This window comes from Vanellus vanellus (assembly GCF_965231255.1).
Source record: "Vanellus vanellus genome assembly, contig: HAP1_SCAFFOLD_29, whole genome shotgun sequence".
NCBI lineage: Eukaryota > Metazoa > Chordata > Aves > Charadriiformes > Charadriidae > Vanellus > Vanellus vanellus.
Window position 1 is genome coordinate 729,950 of NW_028127296.1, and position 22,785 is coordinate 752,734.

General features: G+C 54.1%; 2 protein-coding genes and 1 long non-coding RNA gene across 4 annotated transcripts; 1 reads left to right on the forward strand and 2 right to left on the reverse strand.

Moving 5' to 3' along the window:
- Positions 1-1,694: 1,694 nt before the first annotated feature.
- On the reverse strand, positions 1,695-2,362 carry LOC309685387. Of its 2 annotated transcripts, none has more exons than XR_014270441.1 (3): positions 2,311-2,362; positions 1,967-2,084; positions 1,695-1,738 (listed from the first exon to the last, which is right to left on the reverse strand). It is a non-coding gene; the product is annotated as an uncharacterized lncRNA (long non-coding RNA). The 2 variants fall into 2 exon arrangements; XR_014270442.1 differs by lacking the exon at positions 1,695-1,738 and adding an exon at positions 1,756-1,839.
- A 502-nt stretch (positions 2,363-2,864) lies between these two features.
- Positions 2,865-5,555, reverse strand: LOC309685375 (T-cell activation Rho GTPase-activating protein-like; the record flags this gene model as incomplete). The annotated part of the gene is made up of 4 exons (XM_082501147.1): positions 2,865-2,972; positions 3,057-3,218; positions 3,426-3,518; positions 5,529-5,555. 4 exons carry the CDS (start codon positions 5,553-5,555, stop codon positions 2,865-2,867), a joined length of 390 nt encoding a protein of 129 aa, XP_082357273.1.
- Positions 5,556-19,070: 13,515 nt separating this feature from the next.
- Positions 19,071-20,885, forward strand: LOC309685376 (acrosin-like; the record flags this gene model as incomplete). Its single annotated transcript, XM_082501148.1, has 4 exons — positions 19,071-19,231; positions 19,570-19,835; positions 20,102-20,247; positions 20,721-20,885. Coding segments are annotated over 4 exons (738 nt in total), but the record flags the coding sequence as incomplete, so codon positions are not given.
- Positions 20,886-22,785: the final 1,900 nt, after the last annotated feature.

Consider the following 22,785-nt stretch of genomic DNA (forward strand, 5'->3'; position numbering starts at 1 on the left):
CACTGAGAGGACCAGAGGAAAGGGGCACCAATTAGAAGACAGGATATTCCAGCTGCACATGAGAAACCAGTATTTTAATCTTGGGGTGATATATTTTACTGGATCTAGATGATGCTCCTTGAGCAGAGGGGTTGGACCAGTCTCCACAAGTCTCACACAGTCTCCACAACCTCAGCCACTCTGTGTGATTCTCTGCTTTGGTGAGACTCCTAAAGCCTTTGAACTAAGCCCTGATGCCCCCTGGAAAGGATTCTGGGACAAGGGATGATCCCAAACTCCTCCAATACCATTCATCACAAAACATCTGCCTAGTCCAGAACATCGTACGGCAGACACAGTCAGGAGAGAGAAAATATCCTTTTATTGTGGGTATCAAGTGTGGGAGCCCGGGAGTCACAGGGGTTCAGGCAGTAACAGGAAATCTGCACCTACAACGACAAAGTCAGAAGCACCGATAAATCCACGAAAGAAGAAGAGGCATGACGCTGTTCCCCTTTCCTTGGGGAACACAGCTGGCCAGGAATGGTTTATAGCCCAGAAGAGAGAGCGACTGCTGGCAGTGACTGTGGGAGGGCTCTGGCGCCTTATCCCCATGGGTAACACACTGAGCGCCCCGCGAGTGTATAGAGATGCGCCGTGGCCCTGTGCAACACAGCAGTGCTCCATGGGCAGCCCCTGGGGAGTTACTTCCAAGCCCTGCGCAGCACTATCCCTCACCGTCCCTCGCCCGCGAGTTCGGCTGACCAAGAGCAGTGTCCGAGTGGTGAAAGATGGGCAGCAGAGCCTGGTACGCACCTGGGCTTCTTCACCTTCTAGACCTGACTGATTTTTTTCCAGTCCCCATCTTTTCCTATCTTCCTTCTTTTTTTGTCTTGTTGGCATTCCCTCGCCTCTGCCCAGGCCTCCTTTCTCTTTCTTTTTCTTTGGTTTTCAGTTTCCTGGCAGGAGCCTGCAAACCTTTCCATCCCAGTGTGATTAGACAGGTAAAGCCAGGATCAACCGGAACCAGTTCTTGGTTTAACCAAAGCTGACTCGTTTTACCTTTTTTCCTCTGAAAGGCTCTTTAGTTCTTCTGCACGTACCGGGGAGTCTACCGTGGTCTCTGGGGTGATAGGAGGCAAAGCAACGGGTGCCTAAAACAGGAATGTCAGCGTTAGCAGGTGGCTTGGGACGGCCTGGAGTAGCAGGTGACTGTTTGGCAAATGGCTCCCTTGGCCCTGCAGAGAAGATCCCTTCGGCTGGTTTGCATCAGCCCTTTCTTCCAAGGGCCTCACTTTGGAACACAGTGTTCACGCGGGTGTGTGACACTCAGTTCGTTTGTGGGGGCCACTCAGCGGGGAGCCCGCGGTCCCTCTCACGCCAAGAAAAGGCTTGCCCACGTCATTCTGCCGGGGTTTCTTCTGCCCTCCCAAGACAGAGCTCTGCGGATACCCCTTTGGTGCAATCCCACCTCCTGTGGTGGGAGGCCTTGCTTTGGAAATGTGTCTTTCTGTAGGTGTTTCCTTTGATGCCTAACCCTTTTGAGAAACAACCTTTCCTCTTTTAATTACAGTGTATCATTCGGGGGATAAATAAACCCACACAAAGCGACGTGAGATGGAATGCCAGGAAGAGGCACAGCAGCTACTTGGACTCCTCAGGAACTACCTTCCACACGAGACAGGTTGTCTCAGCGGTTGCGGAGCTGCCATACCTCTGCTGTTTCTGATCCCACCGCTGTGTCTGCCCCTGCTGCTTTCTGGAGGACAAGCAGAGAGGGCGGTGTGTCAAGGAAGGCTTTTGCCTGGTGCTCCACATCTGCTTTGCCTCCACGGCCATGTTGCTCTTCCAAAGGCAGCTCTGGAGAGCAAAAGCAGGTGCAGCAAAGTGACTTGTTGGAAGTGAGCAACAGCTAAAGCAAAACCCACCCGAAGCCCTACACCAGCTGCCTGCTCAGGCTGTGACAACCCTCAGGGCCTCCTCATACCTGTGGGTCTGCCCACGGGTGCTGGCACCTCCTCAGCTGAGGGACTGGAAAGGCCAGCCATCTTCGTCCCAAAGATTTCATGGCAGTTTTCAGTCAGAAACTCCACCAGCGTCTTCACCTGCACACATGACAGCCTTGGTTTCAGCGCAGGTGCCTGAAAACACGTCGAGCAGCCTTTCCTACTCCTGACCCCTGCCTCTGCGCAGAAGGCTGTCGCTGCGGGCTGCTCTTCCAGGTAGCCACCCCACCAGCGCTTGTTGGAGAAAGGGGGCAGCCAGGGACCTCTGCACAGCCAAGCTCTGATGGGCCAGGAAGGCTGCAGCTGGCTGGTCAATACAGCGTACCTTCTCAGACACCTCCAGCATGGCCTCCAGTGGGAGCAGGTCCTCGTTGGGCGGGCTCAGCAGGTTTGGCCCAACGCAGATGGCCAGATTGCTGCAGCTCATCCTGCTGGTGGATGCGTTGTGGCCAATATGCTGGAGAAGGGACAGCAGCCGCTCGAGAAGGAGGAGATTTGCTGCAGGCAACTTGCCGGCCACCCTGAGGGAACAGGAACACAATGTTTAAAAAGTCAATGTTGCCCACAGCTGTCCCCAAAACTTGCACAAGGCAGGTGGGAGCCAGCGGCTGTGCTCTGCAGCTTTCCAGGTGCTCTCAGCCAGCGGTCAGTGCTCCTGCGCTTCAGGAAGGAAGCACGGCGTTGCTCTCCAGCTCCTGATTTCCCCCAAGCCCACGCAAGGGAAGGCTCCCTGTCCGTGTGCTTTTCCCCAAAACCCAACTCCACCCCCCAGCAACACTGGGCTGCCAGGAAACACGGCTTTTTAAGGAGCCTGTCCCTTTGCAGGCAAGTCCCAGGCCTCTACCAGTTGCTGCTCAAAAGGCAAGCTGCTGGCCACACTTACGCTTTCAGCTCTTCCACCTTCTTGCTTGGCTTCTCCATGGCTTGCATCCAGTCCCCATAGAGGTCAACGACGAGGAGCTTGGCGGGGATGCTTCGGAGGAAGTCCTGCAGTGCCAAGAGCTCCAGGTGAGTCTTTGAACACTCCAGGCCAGCCAGGAGCTCTTCCAGCTGCAGGTCAGAAGCGCTCACCTTCAAGATGACGGCCAGCAAAAGCACAGGCTGGCTGCCCAGGTCGACATCTGCGCCACTGTCGAGGGCCTCCTTCAGCTCCCGAACTGCTGTCCCACTGGCAGCTCTCCGGAATATTCCCTCCGTCGACGGTCCTTGTTGGTGCAGGATATTCAGGAGCTCCTGCAGGAGACGCAGCAGAACAGTTGCTTGGCTGAAAAGCTGCCTTCTGACAGCAGTGTCCGTGGCCAGAGCTCTGCCCCAGACCCGGCTGCCTCCCCTGCAAAGGGGCTGGGGCCAGAAGCATGAGCCAGGGGTGAAGAGCCCAATGCCCCGTCCTCGGTGCTCCTCGGGACACAGGGCTGGGGCCCCCTGTCCAGACTGGCTTACCTGGATGGGCTGGGGCAGCGTGCCATCATCCCCGCAGAGGGCTGCAAGGGGCTGTCCAAAGAGTGCCCTGCGGCAGTCTGCCTGCCCAGGAGCCTGGGCAGCGAGCGGGGTCCGCCGCAAAGCAAAGGGCCAGGGCAGCCCTCTCCTCCTCCTCCTCCCGGTCCCTCCTGCCACAAAGGAAAACACAGCAAGAGCCCCTCAGTGGAGACCACTGGAGCAGCACTCTTGGAGCCTGCCCTGCCCTGCCCTGCCTGCAGTGCAGTGATGAGTGGTGCAGCAGGACGGGCAGGGAGCCATCAGCTGGAACCGCCTCTGCTGCTCAGCGGCTCCAGCTCGGAGGCTCCTGACAGCCAGCGTGCCACCGGGACAGCCTGGCCCAGCCCTCGCCCTGCCCTCCACCCAGCTCTGCGCAGCAGCAGAGGCTCTGTCTCCTTGGAGAACCACATTCAGCAGCCGCTGCCCAGCGAGTGTCCTTCCTCATCCAGGTGACATCCTTCCTTGGGGGGCCAAACCTGCATGGCGACACTCAGGGGACAAGTGAGCAGAGCTCCCGCTGACTCCAGCCGAGGGGCAGAGAGCCATCTGCCTGGCTCTCGGGATGGAGCAGAGGCAGGCATCACCTCGAGCACACTGCCCTGCACGCAAGGGACAAATGTCAGGTGGGAGCGAAGGGACCTCAAGGGCTCAGCTCTCTCCTGCTCTACAGCGATGGGGACCGACTTGCTCAAGGCGAAGGGCAGCTGCAGCAGCATCCCATCTTCTGCAGAAGTGCTGGTTGCAGGAGCAAAGGTGCCTTTCCCCACCTTTTTTTTCAAAAACTCACCTTCCGAGTGGCAACATCCTCCTTCTTTGCCAGAAGGGACTGGCAGAGACCCTTGCTTGAGATCATCCTGCAAGAACCAGGCTGTGCTTAGAGAGCAGCCCTGCAGCAGAAAGGGCCACCAGCGAGCTGCCACCTGGCACCAGCAGCCTGAGCGTGGCAGAGCTGGGACCGTCAGCCCTGACAGACTCTCTGCCCTGTGCAGCAGGTTTCCTCCCAGCGTCGCCAGCAAGGACATGCCAGCGTTCCTGGTGGCTCGCCAACCCTCTCAGCTCCCCAGGTGGTACCTTGGGACCCTCCCGCAGAAGCTCACCCCACTCGCCAGAGATGCCTGCCACTCCAGCACAGCGAGAGGCGGGTGAAAGGCAGCCACTCTCACCTTTGCCTGGCCCTCGATCAGGGTCTCCAGGCTCCTGGTGCTTAATGTCCTCCACTGGGCAAGAGAGAAGGAGTGGAAGAAGGTGAGAAGCGATGCCTCTGCTGCTCGGCTGGAGGAGCAGCGCTCAGGGGACAGAGCTGAGATGAGAGAGACACTCACAGCATGGCAGTTGCACAGCTGCTTCTCTAGGAGTTTGAGGGAGGGCAGTCGCGTCACCCGGGCTCTCTTCACTCCACCTGGTGGCCTATGCAGCAGAAGAGAGAGAAAGACTGAGCCCCAAGCCACCTCTTCTCTCTCCAGTGAAAGGGATCCTGACCCTCCCTGGGTACCACCCCAGCGCCAAGCAGAGAACAGAGCTTCCTGCAGAGCTCCTGCCTGCCAAGCACTCCACCCTACTTCTCCCTCTTCTCCTTGCTGTAAACAGAGGAAGAAGAGGCTTTCCATTCCCGCTCATCCCTCGTCTGCCCAAGAGCTGCCCATAGCCATGCAGAGCTGTGTTCCCCTGTACGGATGCACCTGGAGCATCCCCTCAGCTTACCCCAGCAGCGTGTCCACCCACAGCTCCTTCACCACGCATGAGCTGCAGAAAGAGAGGAGAAACAGCGTCAGGCCCCACTGCCCCCCAGCCCGTGGGCAGAGCGGGCACCTGCACAGCCCTGCCCTGTGGGGAGGGACACAGTGGCAGGATGAAGCCCCGTGGGGCAGGACAGAGGCGCTGCCAAAGCCCTGGCTCCCTCTGTCATGCCAGAGCAGCTGCTTTTGGCCTTCCCTTCTGGTGACCAAAAGGTGACCAAAAGGTGACCAGGGGATGCAGGACACAGAAACGCCCCCACCCCTCTCCTTCCAGCTGCCTGCAGGCCCACCCCTCAGCCAACCCGGCCTCCCTCCCTCCCTGCCGGTGTACTGCCTGCTCCCCGCCCAGGGTCTGCATGGCAACCAGAGGCCCTTCACAGGATGGCGTGGGCATGGTAGGGATCCTCTCCTGCTTCTTGCCAGCCCTGACTGCAGCTGCCAGACCCCAGAGATGATGGGGGCCAGCACCGCCCTGCACTGCCCAGCCCGTGGGATGTGGCATCATGACTTACTTGAAAGTGGCAAGGCAGTAGCCTGTGGGCCAGACAAGGATGAGGGAGTTGCTGCCCTCGCTGCTGCCATCCTCGTCTTCTTCTTCCTCCCCTCCTGCGTCCATCCTCCTGCTCAGCACCCACAGCTGGTCCAGGGCCAGGCGGAGCTGCGGGCGCACGCTGGTGCCATGTCTGCTGAGAGAAGAGGCAGGCAGTGAGCTGGAGGTGGCCTCCTCAGGCCCTGGCCAAAGCCCTGTCTCCACCTGCCCTTGGGTTGGACACCACAGGGCCTGGGGCTGGTGGCAGGGTGTCCGTGCCCTGGTCCCAGGGCCGGGGATGGGGCAAAGGCAGCGGGGTCTCAGGGGCTTACTGCCGCTTGGCGATCACCAGTTCCTCCTGCAGGAGGAGCAGGCGCCTCTCATTCCTCTTGCGGCCCCGGGTCAGCTGCACGCCCGTGCTCAGCACCGGCTCAACGTCAGTGAGAGCCTCCCTGCAGAGCAGAGAGTGGGGGGCATGAGCGCTGAGGGGCCCCGCTGTGCCCCCGTGTCCCTCCTCTGTAGGGGAGCCCACCTGGGCCTGCAGCAGCAGTTGGCCTGGCCCATCCCGCCCAGGCCAGGAGGACCGTCACGGTGTGCAGCGCTGGCTGACACCAAGGACGTGGGCCAGTGTGCAGGAGCGTGGCTGGGAAACCGGTGCCAGTGGTGGTGCCTGGGCAGCGCTGCTCGGCCAGACCCTGCCTCCTCCAAACGCCGCTCTGCACCAGCACAGCTCCGTCCTGCCGCACTGGTGGCTGTTGGCTCCAACAGACCAACGTTCCGACCCCAACTGAAACTCGGGGGGGGGAGCTGGGGGCAGAGCTGGGCTGGGGGTTCTCTCCAGTAGGGCCATGTCTGTCTGGCACTGGGGAGCCCAGGGGTGGACGCAGCAGAAGGTAAGCATCACCTCCCTCCACCTGCTGCTACGGCTTTGCCTATTGCAGCCCAGGACACAGTTCACCTTCCTGGCCCTGAGGGCACTTTGCGGGCTCCAAATCGGTCAGCACGGGGTCCGCTGTGAGCCCAGGTGTCCAGCTGGGTTTCCCCAAGCATATACTGGTGCAAGGGCTCGTTCCTCCCCGGGTGCAGGACTTGGCTCTTCCCCTTGTTGAACTGTACCAGGTTCCTGCCAGCCCCTTTCTCCAGCCTGTCAAGCCCCCTCTGCTTGGCAGCACCACCCTCCAGTGCATGAGCCTCTCCTCCCGGTTTTGTGCCACCTGCAAGCTGTCTGAGGGGGCGCTGCCCCGTCCTCCACATCACTGAATGCCAACAGGACCCACATCGTGCAGCGCAGGGGGTTGCAGACATGCACCTTGATGTGGCATGACTTGTCACAGAAGGTTCAGAAATTTAGGGGAAAAATCCATGTGATTTTTTTATTATCTATACAGTGCTTCCCCTTTTTATTCATTCAAGCTATTAAAAGGTGTACAAACTGTCTCATTTTTCATTTGAACATCACGTCTCTTCATAGTTCTGATGTTACGTGGAACATCGGATTGGGTTGTATTCTTGCATAGATCGTTAGACAGTAGGTAGCCGAGATTATTCGATAGTAGGTAGCAGATTACCTGCATTAGTTGTGCTAACAGAATTGACAGGAGGTTGCATTTAGCGCTTGAGCCAAAGGATAAAAATCCAAGGGCTCCAATGAACTCAGTGGGCTTTTGATCAGCAGATTGAATTCGCCACATTCAGAAAAAGAAAAGGTACATGAGAAAGGCGTGTTCTACCTGGACTGCCACAATGCATGTTTTAGGAGGTATGAAGCTAAATTATTCTAGCCCTTCCCCTCACCCCCTTCCAAAAAACAGAAAGCACTAGAAAAAAACAACCAACAACTTCCAGAGCAATGGGGCTTCTAATAGCCAAGTAATTTTCCCTGTATCATTCCCATTCAATGAGCCACTTTGTCTGATGGGTACCAACGTAAGACTCTTCCAGGAAAAAGTAAACAAAGAAAAAAACTTGTTGCACAGGCAGTTACCCCTGCTATGCTATGGAAGATGCAGAATTCTTCCCTCATCCAGAACCTTCCACCTACTTACAAAACCATGCTGACGTTTTCCTCCATCTCTACAACTCGCAGGTGCCTCTTCCCTGGGAAAGTCTTTCCTCTGTCAGGCTGTGGGGATGGCTGATCATAGGCAATGCAAGCCCCAAGCCCCAGCCGCCATCTGAGGCCACCATCCTCCTTTGGCCATGAGCAAGAGCTCAAATTCCTTTTCAGCTTTAGCACAATCTATTCCCAAATAGCCACAGTCGCTAAAAGCTTTCTGTGTCCTGGATTGGTGGTTTGCAGGACCACCTCCCGGCTCCACGTGAACCAAGGCTAGCGGACAGCTGGATTTCAGGGAGGTCATTCAGGTTTGATCCTTTGTCCCCCGAACCATCCCCACAGGCCCAGCAGCACTGAAAGTCACAGCGGGCTGCGTGTGAGCAACCTGCTCCACTGGACTTTTGCCTCAGTCTTCACTGGCAAAGACTGCAGCCACACTACCCGTGAGGCAGAAGGCAAAGGCAAGGACTGGGAAAATGAAGAACTACCCACTGTAGGTGAAGATCAAGTCTGAGACCACCTGAAGGTGCACAAGTCCATGGGATCTGATGGGCTCCAGGGAGACCTTAGAGCCCCTTCCAGTCCCTAAAGGGACCCTACAGGAGAGCTGGGAGGGACTTTTTACAAGGGCATGTAGTGATAGGATGAGGGGGAATGGTTTCAAACCGGAAGAGGGTAGATTTAGATTAGATATTAGGAAGAAGTTTTTCACTCTGAGGGTGATGAGGCTGCCCAGGGAAGTTGTGGAGGCCCCATCCCCGGAGGTGTTCAAGGCCAGGTTGGACAGGTGGAGCAACCTGGTCTGGTGGGAGGTGTCCCTGCCCAGGGCGGAGGGGGTGGAACTGGATGATCTTCAAGGTCCCTTCTGACCTAAACCGGTCTGTGATTCTATGATGATAAGGAAGGAGCAAGACAAAAAGGAGGATGGGTACAGGGAGACATACAGGATGAGAGAGAAAAAGCAGGACAGGGAAGAGGCCAGAGAGACTGTGAAAAACAGAGGGATGCAGAGCAGGACAAAGAGGCAGAGAATGAAAAAAACATCAATGTGCTTCAGGACAGAGACAAAAAAAGAGAAAAAGAGGAGCAGGGAGCAGGACAGAGAAGGAACAAGAAAAAAAAAGTGACAGGTAGCATGCCAAAGAAAGAGAGGGGCCGGAGACTAGAGCAGGGGCAGGCAGCAGGATACAAGAATCGCCAGATGAAGAGAGGTACAGGGAAGCAAAAATGTGACACCAGCGAGGGAAAGGCCGGGGGGCACAGCCACAGGGAGGGACCCGGACGCGGCAGAGGGGCGACACAGCCCCAGGGGCACAGGACTCAACGCAGTTCCTGCTCTCGGTGCTACCAGCAGAATTTGACAGTTCAGGCGCTTCTCTCTGCCTCTCTCAGCTCTTACAACACGAAGCTTTCCAGAGACACAGCCTCGCACATGCACACTCACACTATGTGGCCGTACCATACTTTTGGTTACGGATATGGACCCCACGGTGCATGTTGCGATCAGGTCTGCTGAGGACCACTCACAGGGACCCTTCCTCACCTGGAGAGGGCGGCTGTCTCTTGTCTGCAGCTGGGGGCAGCTTCCAGCTCCATCCCCTTTGTGTCCTTCTCCAGCAGCTTCACCTTTTCTGATCAACTTTAGCCGGAGCCAGAGGCAGCCACCAACATCCCAGGGGGAGGGACGGACAACCGAGCCCTCAGCGCGGCCTCTGGGAGAGGGAGAGAACGGCGATCGATCCCCTCAGCCGGCCCCGGGCTGGAGCCCCTCCTGCTGCAGGAGCTGCTGCAGACACCGCTCCTTCCCCGCGCGGGCGCTGACAGCACTGCGTTACCGGGGATGGAGCGCGCCCGAGGCCCAGCTGGCTGCTGCCAGGCCAGGCCGTGGGGCGGCCTGGGGCTGCGGGACAGCCCTCGGGGGAGGCGCTGGGGCCGGGACGGCTGCAGGGGGCGAGCGGGGCCGGGGCGGCTGAGGGGGGCTCAGGGGGTCGGGGGGCCCGCTGCCTCTGCCCGGCTCTGGCTGAGCGGGACCCCATCGCTGCGGGCGGTTCGGGGCGGCCCCAGCCCTCCCCTCAGCCTGCGGGGCCACGGCAGCTGCCGGAGTGCCCCGGGCAGGAACATGGCCGCCGGGCAGCCCCGTGCACCGGGACTACAGCTCCCGGCATGCCCCGGGGCGCGCCTGCTCCCAGCATGCCCCGCGCGCACCTTCCCGCCCTCGGGCCCTGCGGGACACCGCCCCCGCCCCCCGCAGCAGCCATGGCCGCCTCCCCGGGGCTGCCCCGGCCCAGGGCCAGGCCCCGGAGCCCCGGTGGGGCCGGGAGGAGGGGCGGGAGGGAGGGGGAGAGCGGGGAGAGGGGTGGGATGGGGCGGTGGGGTGGGGTGGGTGGAGAGGGGCGAGAGATTAGAGGGGGGGGGGAGAATACATAGGGGAGAGGGACAGAGCAGAGAGAGAGGAGGGGGACAGGGAGCGGAGAGGGACAGAGGGAGGTGTGAGAAACGCCCTCACTATTGAATTTTAGTCCGGGGCAAATTCGGTGGAGCAAAGAATATTTATTACAGTGCTGGGAGTTACACAGGGGATTTCTCCTCCTGTGGCTCCTTTTTCCCTTTACAACCGTTTGTTTTTATTTCGTATTCCTTATTCATGTTTCTTCTTGGAACATAATTTGCATAATCAATGAGTTTTCGGAACATAAACCAACCCTTAATTACATAATCAATAAGTTCTTGGAATGCAACTCAGCCGTCAATTTACATAATCAATAAGTTCTTGCAATGCAGCCCACGCCCAAACATGCCCCCTCCCTTCCAGCGGCGCAGGCGTTGTTCCTCAGGGGTCTCCTGGTGGTCGTTGGAGGGAGGTTTGAAGTCTTTATCGCCATGTCCTTCTTGTGGCTTCTTCATTCCTTACACTCCTGTGTAACACCACCCTTTGCCCTGCAAGTTTCTATACTTCCAACTGTTGCTCTCGTCTGATATCCTGTCTAACACTATCCCTTTCCCAAACGCACAGCGAGCGCACACCCATCTTAGCTGAAGCCATAGCGAGCACACATTCATTTGAGCTGAAGCAAAATTTTTGCCAAATTACTTATTACAATTCCATCCTTATTCTTTTTATCATCTAATTTTGCTGAAGCGTTTTACATCTATCTCACAGGATTCTTCCATTTTAGCAAGAATTTGAGTGGCTTCTTCGAGGTTTTCTTCTTTTTTGGCTTTTCTCAAGATCATGATTTTCTGAGGAGCGGCTGCCACTTGCAGTCTTTGGACTACACTGTGAATTAATCTTATGAAACGGGGTATTTAAACAAGGCAGAAATAAGAAACTTTCAAAAGGCACACAGCAGAATCAGTCTTAATTTCTTCCACCAAGCGATTTTCAGTAATTCATTTCATCAACTGGCGTTTACCATTTAATTTCTTTTTTGCACCAGCACATGTTATTTTTTTTTTATATCAGCAGCGATTTCTCGTACTGCTTTTTCATTATCATCAATTTTTAAACAACAATCAGATATGTTAAATTTTCTACACATCTCTCCTTTTACTGCTAGCAGATAGTCTACTGCGAGCCGATTCTGGTTGACTGCCGCCGTTGTCTGAGTTTGTTGGTGGGTTAACAGTTTTAGTCCTGAAGCCGTTTTGTTAGTGATCAGCTCAACTACTGCTTGTAGTCTTATAATTTGATTCAGCATATAGGTGGGGGTTTATATCCCCAGCTACCGTCTTGGGCCCATGTGGCTGGTTTGTGTGTCCTGGTTGAATTACTCTCAAGGTGCAGGTCTTTCTTCAGTGAGGGGGTAATTCTGGGAATGCCCAGTTTCTACATATCCAGAACAACGCATCCGGTGCCTGCCAAAACTCTTTCATTGTATCTTCTACATTTTCTTAATATTGTAAGCTGTTTTTCATTCCTGAGAATGGATTCATACCCTCCTTCTTACATTTAAAGAGACTACTTTTTGGTACCCGGGTATCGTGGTTTAGGCCAAAATCCGCTACTGGGGACCTGGCGGACCCCAGATGGGACTGACAGAGTGTTTTCATTAATTAAGAAACAAAGTTACTGAACCAAATTGGTTCTGGTTTACCCCAAACCAGGACACCGGGTACAATTTTTGGTTTCGTTTTGAAACGTTAGGTATGACCTTGGTTTTCAAGGAAACCAAGTTTGGGTGAAATTTGAATCTATTTTTAAGACTTTTTTTTTTTTTTTTTTTTTTTTACATGGGGTCTCCCCCATTCGATCTGAAAAGTTCCCTCCCTCCCAAGTCAAACTGACTTTTCCAATTACTGTGGAACTTATCACTCACTTGTCAGGCCTCCTTTTTTTTTTCTTTTTTCTCATGGTGAGGGTATAATTCCATTCCAGGATTTCAATCGGACTCAAACTTGTGCCTCTCCACAGCCACTCTTCAGCCATTCAAGCTCCCCCACAGACCCAGCAGTCAGTCACATTTAATTCCTTAGCTATGTCTGTTGCTAGATTTAAAAACAAGTTTTGCCCAAGAGTGGGGAATCCTAACTCTTTTTGTAACTGTTTTTGCAGCTTCTGGTATATGCTCTCGTTTTGTACTTTTAATTTTTTTCTTCTCTGTTTTGTGACCTTTGTCATGCTCTTCACTAGTTCTTCCTTCACCATCTCTTGTACTCCCCCTCCGTCTGGAATATCCCAGTGTCCTGCCTTAGTGAAGCAGAGCCATTTTTCCCCTCTAGGACACCCTACTCCTAATCTTGTTCCGCCTATTCCTAAATTCTGTCCAACCCAATATTCTTGTCTGCCGTATTTGCACACTTTTAAACTCTCACGAGTATAACACTGGTGATTGATATGCATGTGCACAGTCACAGTATAAAAGGATCGTCTACCCCAGGAGACCGTCTGAGAGCACTTCTGGCATTCGTCACCAGATACTAGAGATACCACTAGTAATAATACCACTAGAAGTGGAGGTCCAGCATGGCTTATACTCCTACCTCTCGTGCCTATTGGGGTGCCTCCAACAGCCGAGAAATAGTTCTTCTTGGCAGCAAGTCCAGAGGCCAACCTGGTCTTGCCCTCCATCCTCTTTAGTTCGGTATCTCTGGTCCTTGTGGCACAATAGGGTTCTATCTTTGGTCCTGGAACTCATATGGGAGTTGATATTTCGAGGATCTGTGAACGTTCTGGTTGGGTCGGTCCACATTAAGTGATTCTCTGTGGATTCTGCAACAATAATACACTTATCTATTGGGGTTGTATACTCACATTGGATACACTAAAGATCGAGGACTTGGGAGAGGTACTGCTCCTGTCTGCCACGGGGACCTAAAATGACCTTATTACAATTCTTACACTTAACCCGTGTATACGCACAACAGTTACAATCGCAGCAAAGTAGAGTCGAAGGGGTTTGGTGCTGCCCCAGTCCGAAGGCACTTTCGAGGCTTTTCCTGTCTGTTGCTCTCATGCAGCAGTACTGACTCTTATGCGCCTTCTGAAGGCTCTCCAGGGCTTTTTGCTGTCAAAGCAAAAACACGAGACTTCCTTCTCATGGTTAATTTCCATATGCGTACTTTGAATCTGTATAGATAATGCCTTCTTTTCCCTGGAGATAATCTAAAGCTCTCTTCAGAGTGTATAGTTCACAACTCTGGGCTGACTAATTTGCTGGTAATCCTCCTTCTTCAATTACTGGTTTTTTTTCCCCATCGATGACGACATAACTACTTGCTCTCTTTCCATCTATACATCAGGAGGAATCGTCTATAAAAATTTTTTTTTATATTTTTGTTGTTGTTTTTGTTGTTGTTGTTGTTTTATATATATATATATAGAGAGAGAGATATATGGCATCAGTGAGTTTATTAGGTCTTCTCTTATCCTGGTTTGGTAATCTATAAAGTCTAAACAATCATGTTCCATCTCCCCACTTGTCTGTCTATACAAGAATTGTGAAGGATTTGTGTTTCCGTCTATTACGAGGGTCAAATCATTCTTTTCTATTAAAATGGTTTCGTATTTCACAATTCTGGAATCTGTTAACCACCGGCCAGACTTTTGAGATAAGATAGTTCTTACAGTGTGTGTGGGGTATGTATGATTAGGGTTCTTCTGGAAGTTAATTTTTGGCTTTTTTTCTACTAATATTGCTGTGGCCACTACTTCCTGTATGCATGTGGGCCACCCCCAACATACTGGGTCTATTAATTTTGAATAGATATGTCACCGGTTTTCTTTTTCCGACGCATTCCTGCATTATGACTCCATATCCCTTCTGTCGCGTTTACAAAAAGGTGAAAGTTTTTGGTTTTTTTTTCCTAGGAAGGGGAGGGCTAAAACTAGGGCTTGTATTAACTTCTGCTTCTTTAAATTGCTTTTGTTTGTCTTCTGTCCACTGTATTGGACTTTTTTTTACAAGTTTGTCATACAGAAATTTTATTGATTGAGTGTATCCTTTAACCCATAATTTACAGTACTCTAGTAACCTTAAAATCCTCTTTATTTCTCATTTCATTTGGGGGATACTTAATGCTGTAATTTGTTCTGGATTGGTTTTTCTTGTTCTTTCACTAATTAGATGCTCTTATTTTCTTTTGTACAAACTGCAGTTTTGTTGTTGAGACTCTTAACTCTTGTTCTTCAAAAAAAAAAATTCAGCAAACGTATCGATGTCTCCTTCTGACTTTTTGCTCCCTCTCTCCTGATACCAACAGGTCATTTCCATATTGCAAGATTCTTACTCCGGGTTCTGCCTGGAACTCCTCTAAAATTTTCTCTAGCATCTGTTCAAATAGATTTGGGGATTTTGTGAATCCTTGAGGCAGGAAGGTCCAGCGGACTTGCTGCTTCTTCCCGGTGTCCGGATCTTCCCATTCAAAGGCAATTTCATAATACAAGACTTCTCAGCTCCTGAGTCTACTAAAAAGGTGTAAATTTCCTCCTGGGGGCCTAATTTCAAATTTATCAAGGGCTCACTAATTCTTTCTTCCCCCAGGAGGTAGAGCCTTTGACACCCTTAATTGGTAGTGTATTCTTCCTGTTGAGGTAACACTCGATCTCTCTCTTGCCTGGGACACTCTTTCTTAAAATGTTCTTCCTGCCCACAATAGTAACACTTTCCGCCCTCTGGGGCTCCTGATTTCATTCATATGGGCTTTTTTGAGCGGTGGCAGATGGGCTCCTTGTATCTTGTATGGTCTCATCCCTGGCCCTGGATTCTGGAGCGCTTTAGTTTTTGTTATTTCTTTTACAGTCGCTACCATTAGTTTTGCTTTTGCCCTCTGCTTCTCTTCATCACGCCTCACATATGTACTTTTTGTGCTTCTCGTAACAACTCATTGATTCTTCTCTTATGTCAGTTTTCCATCTTTTTCATTTTTTTTCTTAATATCTGGCCAGGCATGGGTGACAAAATTTACTTTTTAATAATTCCTGGCCAGCCACAGTCTCTGGGTCATTCTTAGAAAACTGCTGAATATTCCTTCGGAGCCTCTCCAACCACTCCGTCGGAGATTCCTCTTTCCCTTATTTACTTATTAAAAGTTTTGCTCACATTTGACTCCATCAGGGCTGCTTCTTTAAGTCCCCTTATAATTAACGTCGGATAATCAGACACGTTTCTCCTTCCTGCGGGGTCATTTTGATTCCAATCAGTTCTTCGTAGGGGTAACTTTTGGTCCCCCGCCACTCTATGAACATTTTTCCTTTCTCATATTCTCATCCCTGCTAAACAAATCATTTGTCTGTCTTCCGGGGAGAACAAAGTTCCCATGATGGATTGCATTTCTTCCCAAGTGTATACATTTGGACTTAAAAATTGGTCTAATTGTTCTGACAAACTTAGGAGATCTTCCAACAATTTCTTCATTTCTTTTTTAAAGTTCTTGACTTCTGTACTGGTTAGGGGCACATTCACAAATCCTGCCCCATTTTGAACTCCTGGGATCGGGACTTCCCATAAAGGATGCAGCCCGATTGGTTCTGTCATCTTCTCATTTTCTTCCACTATGGACCTCCCCACTTCCCACCTCCATTTCCTCTGGCTTTCCCTTCTAACGGGGACCTGAGGCTCTCTTGCGCTTTCCGGAGGGTCCGGGTTATATGGGGGAGGTAAGTATTCAAGAGGATCCCAGACTGGTCTCTGGTCCTCCTCCTTCTCCTTTTGTATTTCCCATTTAAAAACCCCTGCAGCTCCTTTCCAACACGCTGCATATTCGCTCTCTTCTTCATCAAATGATTCTTTAGAGTTAACGTATACATTTAGTGCTTGACACAGCTGTCCCTCTATAGAATCATACTTTGGCCAGTACTTCTCTGGCCTTATGGGCTCTTTGGTCCATTTAAACATACAGTAATGGATCATCTTTGCTTTGTCCTTACCCCGGGTGCAGGACTCTCCTTCCTGCCCCCATTGTAACAACATCCTCCCGAATGGACTGTCCGGAGGCATTTCTGGAATTCCCTGATCAGCTTTTCCCTTAGATTCCTCTTTACTTTTCCCTTGTCCCATTTTTTTCCCCCGGGGGATCTCTCAACTCCAGCCTTTCGCTTCGTCTCTTCACCGGCCGGTCTCCTCGCGGAGATATGGAACCGCGGTTAGAAAGACTCCGCACTCGCTTCGCAGATCTAGTCCGCGTCTCACTCACACCACTCTCAATCCCCCGTCACTCAGCCGCCCGAGCAATACTTAACAGTCAATTTTCTTACCCGGGTCTCGTGCACAAGTATTATCGGCTGCCGCGGTTATCCCTGGGACCCCCCTTGTGTCCACGAGCCCCTTCACTGGGCTGTTGCCGCTGGTCCGTCACTGAGGGCGGGGAGAATCCGAGGATTGCTGAAATCGGCAGTGGCGCGCTGTCCCGGTCTACTCACCCGTCCAAGGCTCCAAACATGGGCTTCAGGTCTCCCGGACGAGCCCCCAGATTGTGAGAAACACGCTCACTGTATTGAATTTTAGTCCGGGGCAAATTCGGTGGAGCAAAGAATATTTATTACAGCGCTGGGAGTTACACGGGGGATTTCTCCTCCTGTGGCTCATTTTTTCCTTCACAAACACTTGTTTTTATTTTGTATTCCTTATATTTATTCATGTTTTTTCTTGGAACATAATTTACATAATCAATGAGTTTTTGGAACACAACCCACCCCCAAATACATAATCAATGAGTTCTTGGAATGCAGCCCACCCCCGAACATGCCCCCTCCCTTCCAGCGGTGCAGGCGCTGTGCTTCCTCAGGGGTCTTCCTGACAGTCATTGGAGGGAGGCTCGAAGTCTTTACCACCATGTCCTTCTTGTGGCTTCTTCATTCCTTACACTCCTGTGGTTATCTTAGCTAACGACACCACCCTTTGCCCTGCAAGTTTCTGTACTTCCAACTGTTGCTCTCGTCTGATATCCTGTCTAACGCTATCCCTTTCCCAAACGCACAGCGAGCACAGACCCATCTTAGCTGAAGCCATAGAGGGCACACATTCATTTGAGCTGAAGCAAAATTCTTTTGCTAAATTACTTATTACAACAGCAACACACACTGACACACACCCCGACTGCATAGGAACACACACACTGATACAGACCAACACACACTAACATCCCACACACGCCCCCACCACACATGGAACACCCCACGTCATGCACACAGTGCTTGTGCACGTCATGCACAGAGCGTGGAAGGCATGCACATGCAGCACGCACACACACACGCAGTGCGGGCACACACAGCCTGCCAGCATACGCACAAAATGCGCGCACACACGGCACGCGCTCGACCCAGTGAACGCATACCTGCAGTGCGCACGCTCACAGGCTCATCTACACCACACTGCACGTAAACAGTGTGCACCCACCGTGCGGGTACTGGGACACGGAGTGCACCCAGACACCGAGCGCACCCACACACAGGGCACACACGATGCGTGCACACACAGAGTGCAGCACACAAACTGACGCGCCGGCATTTCCCAGTCCCTGAAGGGCCGACAGGAGAGCTGGGGAGGGACTTTTTACAAGGGCGTGTAGTGACAGGGTGAGGGGGAATGGCTTCAAACTGGAAGAGGGGAGGTTTAGAATAGATCTTAGGAAGAAATTCTTGACTGTGAGGGTGTTGGACCCTGGCACAGGTTGCCCAGAGAAGCTGTGGCTGCCCCATCCCTGGAAGTGATCAAGGCCAGGTTGGACAGGGCTTGGAGCAACCTGGGCTGGTGGGAGGTGTCCTTGCCCAGGGCAGGGGGGTTGGAACTTGATGGTGTTCAAGGTCCCTTCCAACCTAAACCATTCTGTGATTCTGTGTGTGCGCCCAGGCGTGCGCATAGGTACGGAGTGCAGCATGTGGGTGTGCTGGACTCGTCCCACACGCACATCACCGCTTGCCTGCTGCGGCTGTAGCCAGATGGGCCCCTCAACACCCAAAACCGTGCATGCTGCCTGTAGCAGTTCTCTGGTGTATGTGTTTTGGGAAGGCCCTGGTGGCACAGGGCTGCAGAGAGCGGGGTGGCAGTGAACTTCCCCAAGAGGCCGCGATGCCACACGGGGTTTTTTGCTGCCAGCTGTCAGCAGGCAGCGCTCGCAGCCAGGCGCTGCTGCCTGCCGCGGGGCCTGCACAGCCTCATCCCGCAGGCAGAGCGTTCAGCGGGGGTCTGTCGGGGGTGTCCCATGCCGGCTTCTGCCTCCCCTCCTGCCGGGAACCCCCCATGGTGCCCCCCCTTCTGCCAAGAGGCCACCGGGCCCGGTGCCCGGAACCAGCGACTCTGTGACATCAGCCCTGGGAACAAGAGCACCGTGGGCAGCGTGAGCACTGCGGGCACTACGTCGGCTGCGGCACTGGTGGCGACAGGCCCTCGGTTCGCTTCTTGCAGGTGCCACGTGCCGCCACTGGCAGCAATGAAACTGCTCCTCGTCGTCGTCCTGCTGGCCCTGTGCTGGCCTGTGCAAGGCGCGTGGGACAGCTGTGGGTAAGTGGCCCCAGGCTCTGGGGGGGAGCTTGGGCAACCCTGACGGGGTTCACTGGAGGGAGCCCGCTTGTCCCCCGTGGCCACAGCTTCCCCAACCCCGCCTGGGAGCCTCAGATCCTGGCCAGCACCCCGGCTGCTGGCACAGCTCCTCTGCGGGGCTCAGGCAGAAACAGGGGCGCACGCACGCCCGCCCCAGGGGGTTCCCTGGCCCTGCTGTCCGTGCAGCGCCTTGTGGGGAGGGAAGAGGGCTGACCTTCAGCCTGAACCGCAGCATGCCGTGGAGCAGGACAGTCATGAGTTTCTGGTTACAGAGGGACCTGCGGGCTCCGGCCCATGGCTTACCAGTACGGCATGTCGCGTGTGGTGGGTGGCACCGATGCCCGTCCAGGAGCCTGGCCCTGGATCGTCAGCATCCAGGACCCCTGGGAAGCAGGCACGGGGCACATCTGCGGAGGGTCCCTCATCAGCCCACAGTGGGTCCTCACGGCGGCACACTGCTTCATCGAGGCCAGGTAAGGAGGGCCAGGGAAGGGGGCTGTCCCCACCACCCTCGCGGGTGCCCTGCGCGCAGCACCGCCTGCTACTCCCATCCCCGTTCCTGCCAGTACGCCCAGTGCCTGGGCACTGCCGAGCCCAGCCCAGAGACTGCTGAGGAGAAGGCTGGGCTCGGGCCACTGCTTCCTAGCAGCCTCCAGCGCCACATGGCTCGTGCCTAAGGCATGCCAGGGCGGTGGCAGCCTGCGTGGCACTGCTCTCCTCTCTGCCCTGGGAAGCAGAAGGCAGGGAACAGCGGGGCTGCTGCAGCACGTGGCTCCGCTCCCTCTGACCCCCCTCTCCATCTGCTTTCCAGGCACATCAGCATGTGGCGCGTGGTGATCGGGGCCACCCAGTTGACTCGGCTGGGCCCCGGGACCCAAGTGCGCCATATTAAGCGGCTGCTGGTTCACGAGCACTACAGGAATATCACGCAGAGGAACGACATCGCCCTGCTGGAGCTGGACCAGCCTGTCCAGTGCAACTACTACACCCAGCTTGCCTGTGTGCCCGACGCCTCACTTAGAGTGTCAGAGCTGCACACCTGCTACGTCAGCGGTTGGGGCGCCACCACTGCAAGATGTGAGTTCCCCAAAAGTGCTGGTGTCCTGAGTGCAAGCTCGGCACACTGGGGAGAGGGGTTGGGCTTCCTGAGAGCGGAGGCGAAAGCCGCAGTCAGGCTGTGGGGACGTATGCCTCCGGAGAGAATGGGCTGACCCACCGCCCAAAGCCAGACAGAGGGGAAACACGGGCACAGTGCCTTCAGGGCGCAAAGCCAAGCCCTAGGGAAGGGGTTCACCCAGGCAGGGGGGGAGCTGCTGGGGCTTCATTGCTTTCTGTGCTCACAGCTGCAGGGTCAACGGATGTCCTGCAGGAGGCCAAGGTCCAGCTCATTGATGTCAACCTCTGCAACAGCAGCGGGTGGTACAGAGGGGCCATCCACAGCCACAACCTGTGTGCTGGCTATCCGCAGGGTGGCATCGACACCTGCCAGGTAGGACGTGCTGCAAGTCAAGCCCCGGCAGCACCGGCAGCCCTCTCGCAACGCCCAAACATCGCCCGGCACGTGCTTGGCCTGGCAAGTCACCCTGCCACCGCTGGGTCTCCACCGCTGCTGGGGCTCACCTCCCCTTCCCCAGCTGCAGGTCCTTGCCCAGTGCCCGCCTTGTCCCAGAGCCCGGGGACGCTGCCCAGAAAGCCCATCCCGTGCTCCCGGCAGCCCATAGGTCCAGATCCCAAAGCATCCCCCTTCCACACAGCCGGGAGCACTGTGCAGAGATGAGAGAGCGCCCGACCTTACAGGCCCTCCACCCTCTCCCAGATGAGGCTCTGTAGGCTCCAGCGCCGGAGCAGCGCTGTTGTGTGCAGTGAGCAGAGCTCTGGCAGGTGCTGGGAGAGAGAAGGAGCCGGCCAGAGCGCTGACAGCGGCCACCCAACACCACCTCAACCCTCTCTCCTCCCCTGCAGGGTGACAGTGGTGGTCCTCTGGTGTGCAAAGACAACAACGCGGACTACTTCTGGCTTGTTGGGGTGACCAGCTGGGGGAGAGGCTGTGCCAGAGCCAAACGGCCCGGAGTCTACACCTCCACCCAGCACTTCTACAACTGGATCCTGGTCCAGATGGGACTGAGCCCAGCAGTAAGGGGTACTCCAACAGCACGGGCTTGGAGTCATTTTCTCACTGCCTCAACCCCTTATCAGAGGCCAAGGCCAACACCAACACCACCGGGCACGATTAGCTCCTGCCCATTTCCACTCCAGAAGCTGGTGGAATTCTTTACTCGGGTGCAGGAGCTGCTGCAGGTCCTGTGGGGGAAAAAGGCTTGAGCAGCGTGACGAAGAGGCTCCAGAGCAGGCCGCCCTGTTCCACGACCATTTCCTTCCGGGGCAATGCCTGCTGAGCCAAAGGCAGCCTCAGTGCCAAGGCCTGCTCTGTCCTGCCCGCGCTCCTCTGAGCGCAGAAGGGCTGATGTTGACTCGGTTGTAGAAATAAAGTTCCTGATTTTCACAGCTGAGCGTGCTTGAGTCCAATTCAGTCTCCGGTGCAAGGCAAGGACTTGCGTGCCCGGCGCCTGCCAATGAGGCCGCAGGCAGACAGCAGGGCACGAAGGGAAAGAGTGACTCCCAAGGGCTGAAACGGTGCCTGGTCAGAGAGGAGGGTGCTCAGAGCCACCATGGGACGGAGAAGACTGGCACATGGAGGATAGGAAACAGTGATGTGACCTGCAGATGACTTTGGGGGTATGCATTAAGGCACACAGCTGGAGATTAGGGCCCAGTGTAAGCCGTAGCTAATTGAACAGAAGGTGTGAAACTCCTGAGCGTGACAAGAGAAATTGCTGACCACAGCAAAGAGTGAGAAGCCAACAGGGCTCTCAGTCCCAGAAGGAAGAGCCGGATTTCAGGGGTAGTTAACGGGGGATTGATCCCCCCTTGTCTCCATTTTCCCTGCTTGAACATCCCCCTCATCTTCCTTGACTCCTCCCTTTCTCCTCCCTTGTCTCTCCTCCCAAAAAAGGGACCCACCCCAGGTCACTTCCTCTCCTCCCAGGTTTGCTCCATCGCTGAAGAGATTTGGTGTTTCAGGTGCTGGTAGCTCGGTCGCCTGGGACCGCCATGGCATTACTGATGCGGCTTCCTGGGCACTGCTGGCCCTGCTAGATGCCTCTGCCCACACGGACCCCAACCATTCCTCCAGTTGTCTGTGCAGTGTGGCCACTCTCATCGTTCCTCCTTGACCACCTGCCAAACGTGGTGCTGGAATAGCAGAGTACCCACAGAAGAAGGTTTGCTCCATCGCTGAAGAGATGGGGTGTTTCAGGTGCTGGTAGCTCGGTCGCCTGGGACTGCCTCGGTCCCCGCCACTGCCTGCATGCATGTGGGCCACCCCCACGTACTGGGTCCATTAATTTGGATAGGTATGCCACTGGTTTCCTTTCTCCGCCCCGTCCCTCCATTAGGACTCCATGCGCTATCCCTTCTTCCACGTTTACAAGAAGGTGAAATGGTTTTGGTTTCTTTTTTTTTTTTTTCTAGGGAGGGGAGGGCTAAAACCAGGGCTTTTATTAGCTTCTGTTTCAGTTTTTGTAATGGCTCCTGTTTGTCTTCTGTCCACTGTAGTGGACCTTCTTTTACTAGTTTGTCATACAGAAATTTTACTAATTGAGTGTATCCCTCAACCCATAGTCTACAGTACCCTAGTAACCCTAAAATCTTCCTTATTTCTCTTTTTGTTCTTGGGACACTTAAAGCTGTAATCCCAGAAATTCGTTCTGGATTGATTTCTCTTTTTCCTCCACTAATTAAATGCTCTAAATACCTTACTTCCTTTTGTACAAACTGCAGTTTTGCCTTTGACACTCTTAATCCGTGTTCTCCTAAAAAATTCAGCAAACGTATCGATGTCTCTCTGACTTTCTGCTCTTTCTCTCCTGATACCAACAGATCATTTACATATTGCAAGATTCTTACTGGGGGTTCTGCCTGGAACTCCCCTAAAATTTTCTCTAGCGTCTGTCCAAATAGATTTGGG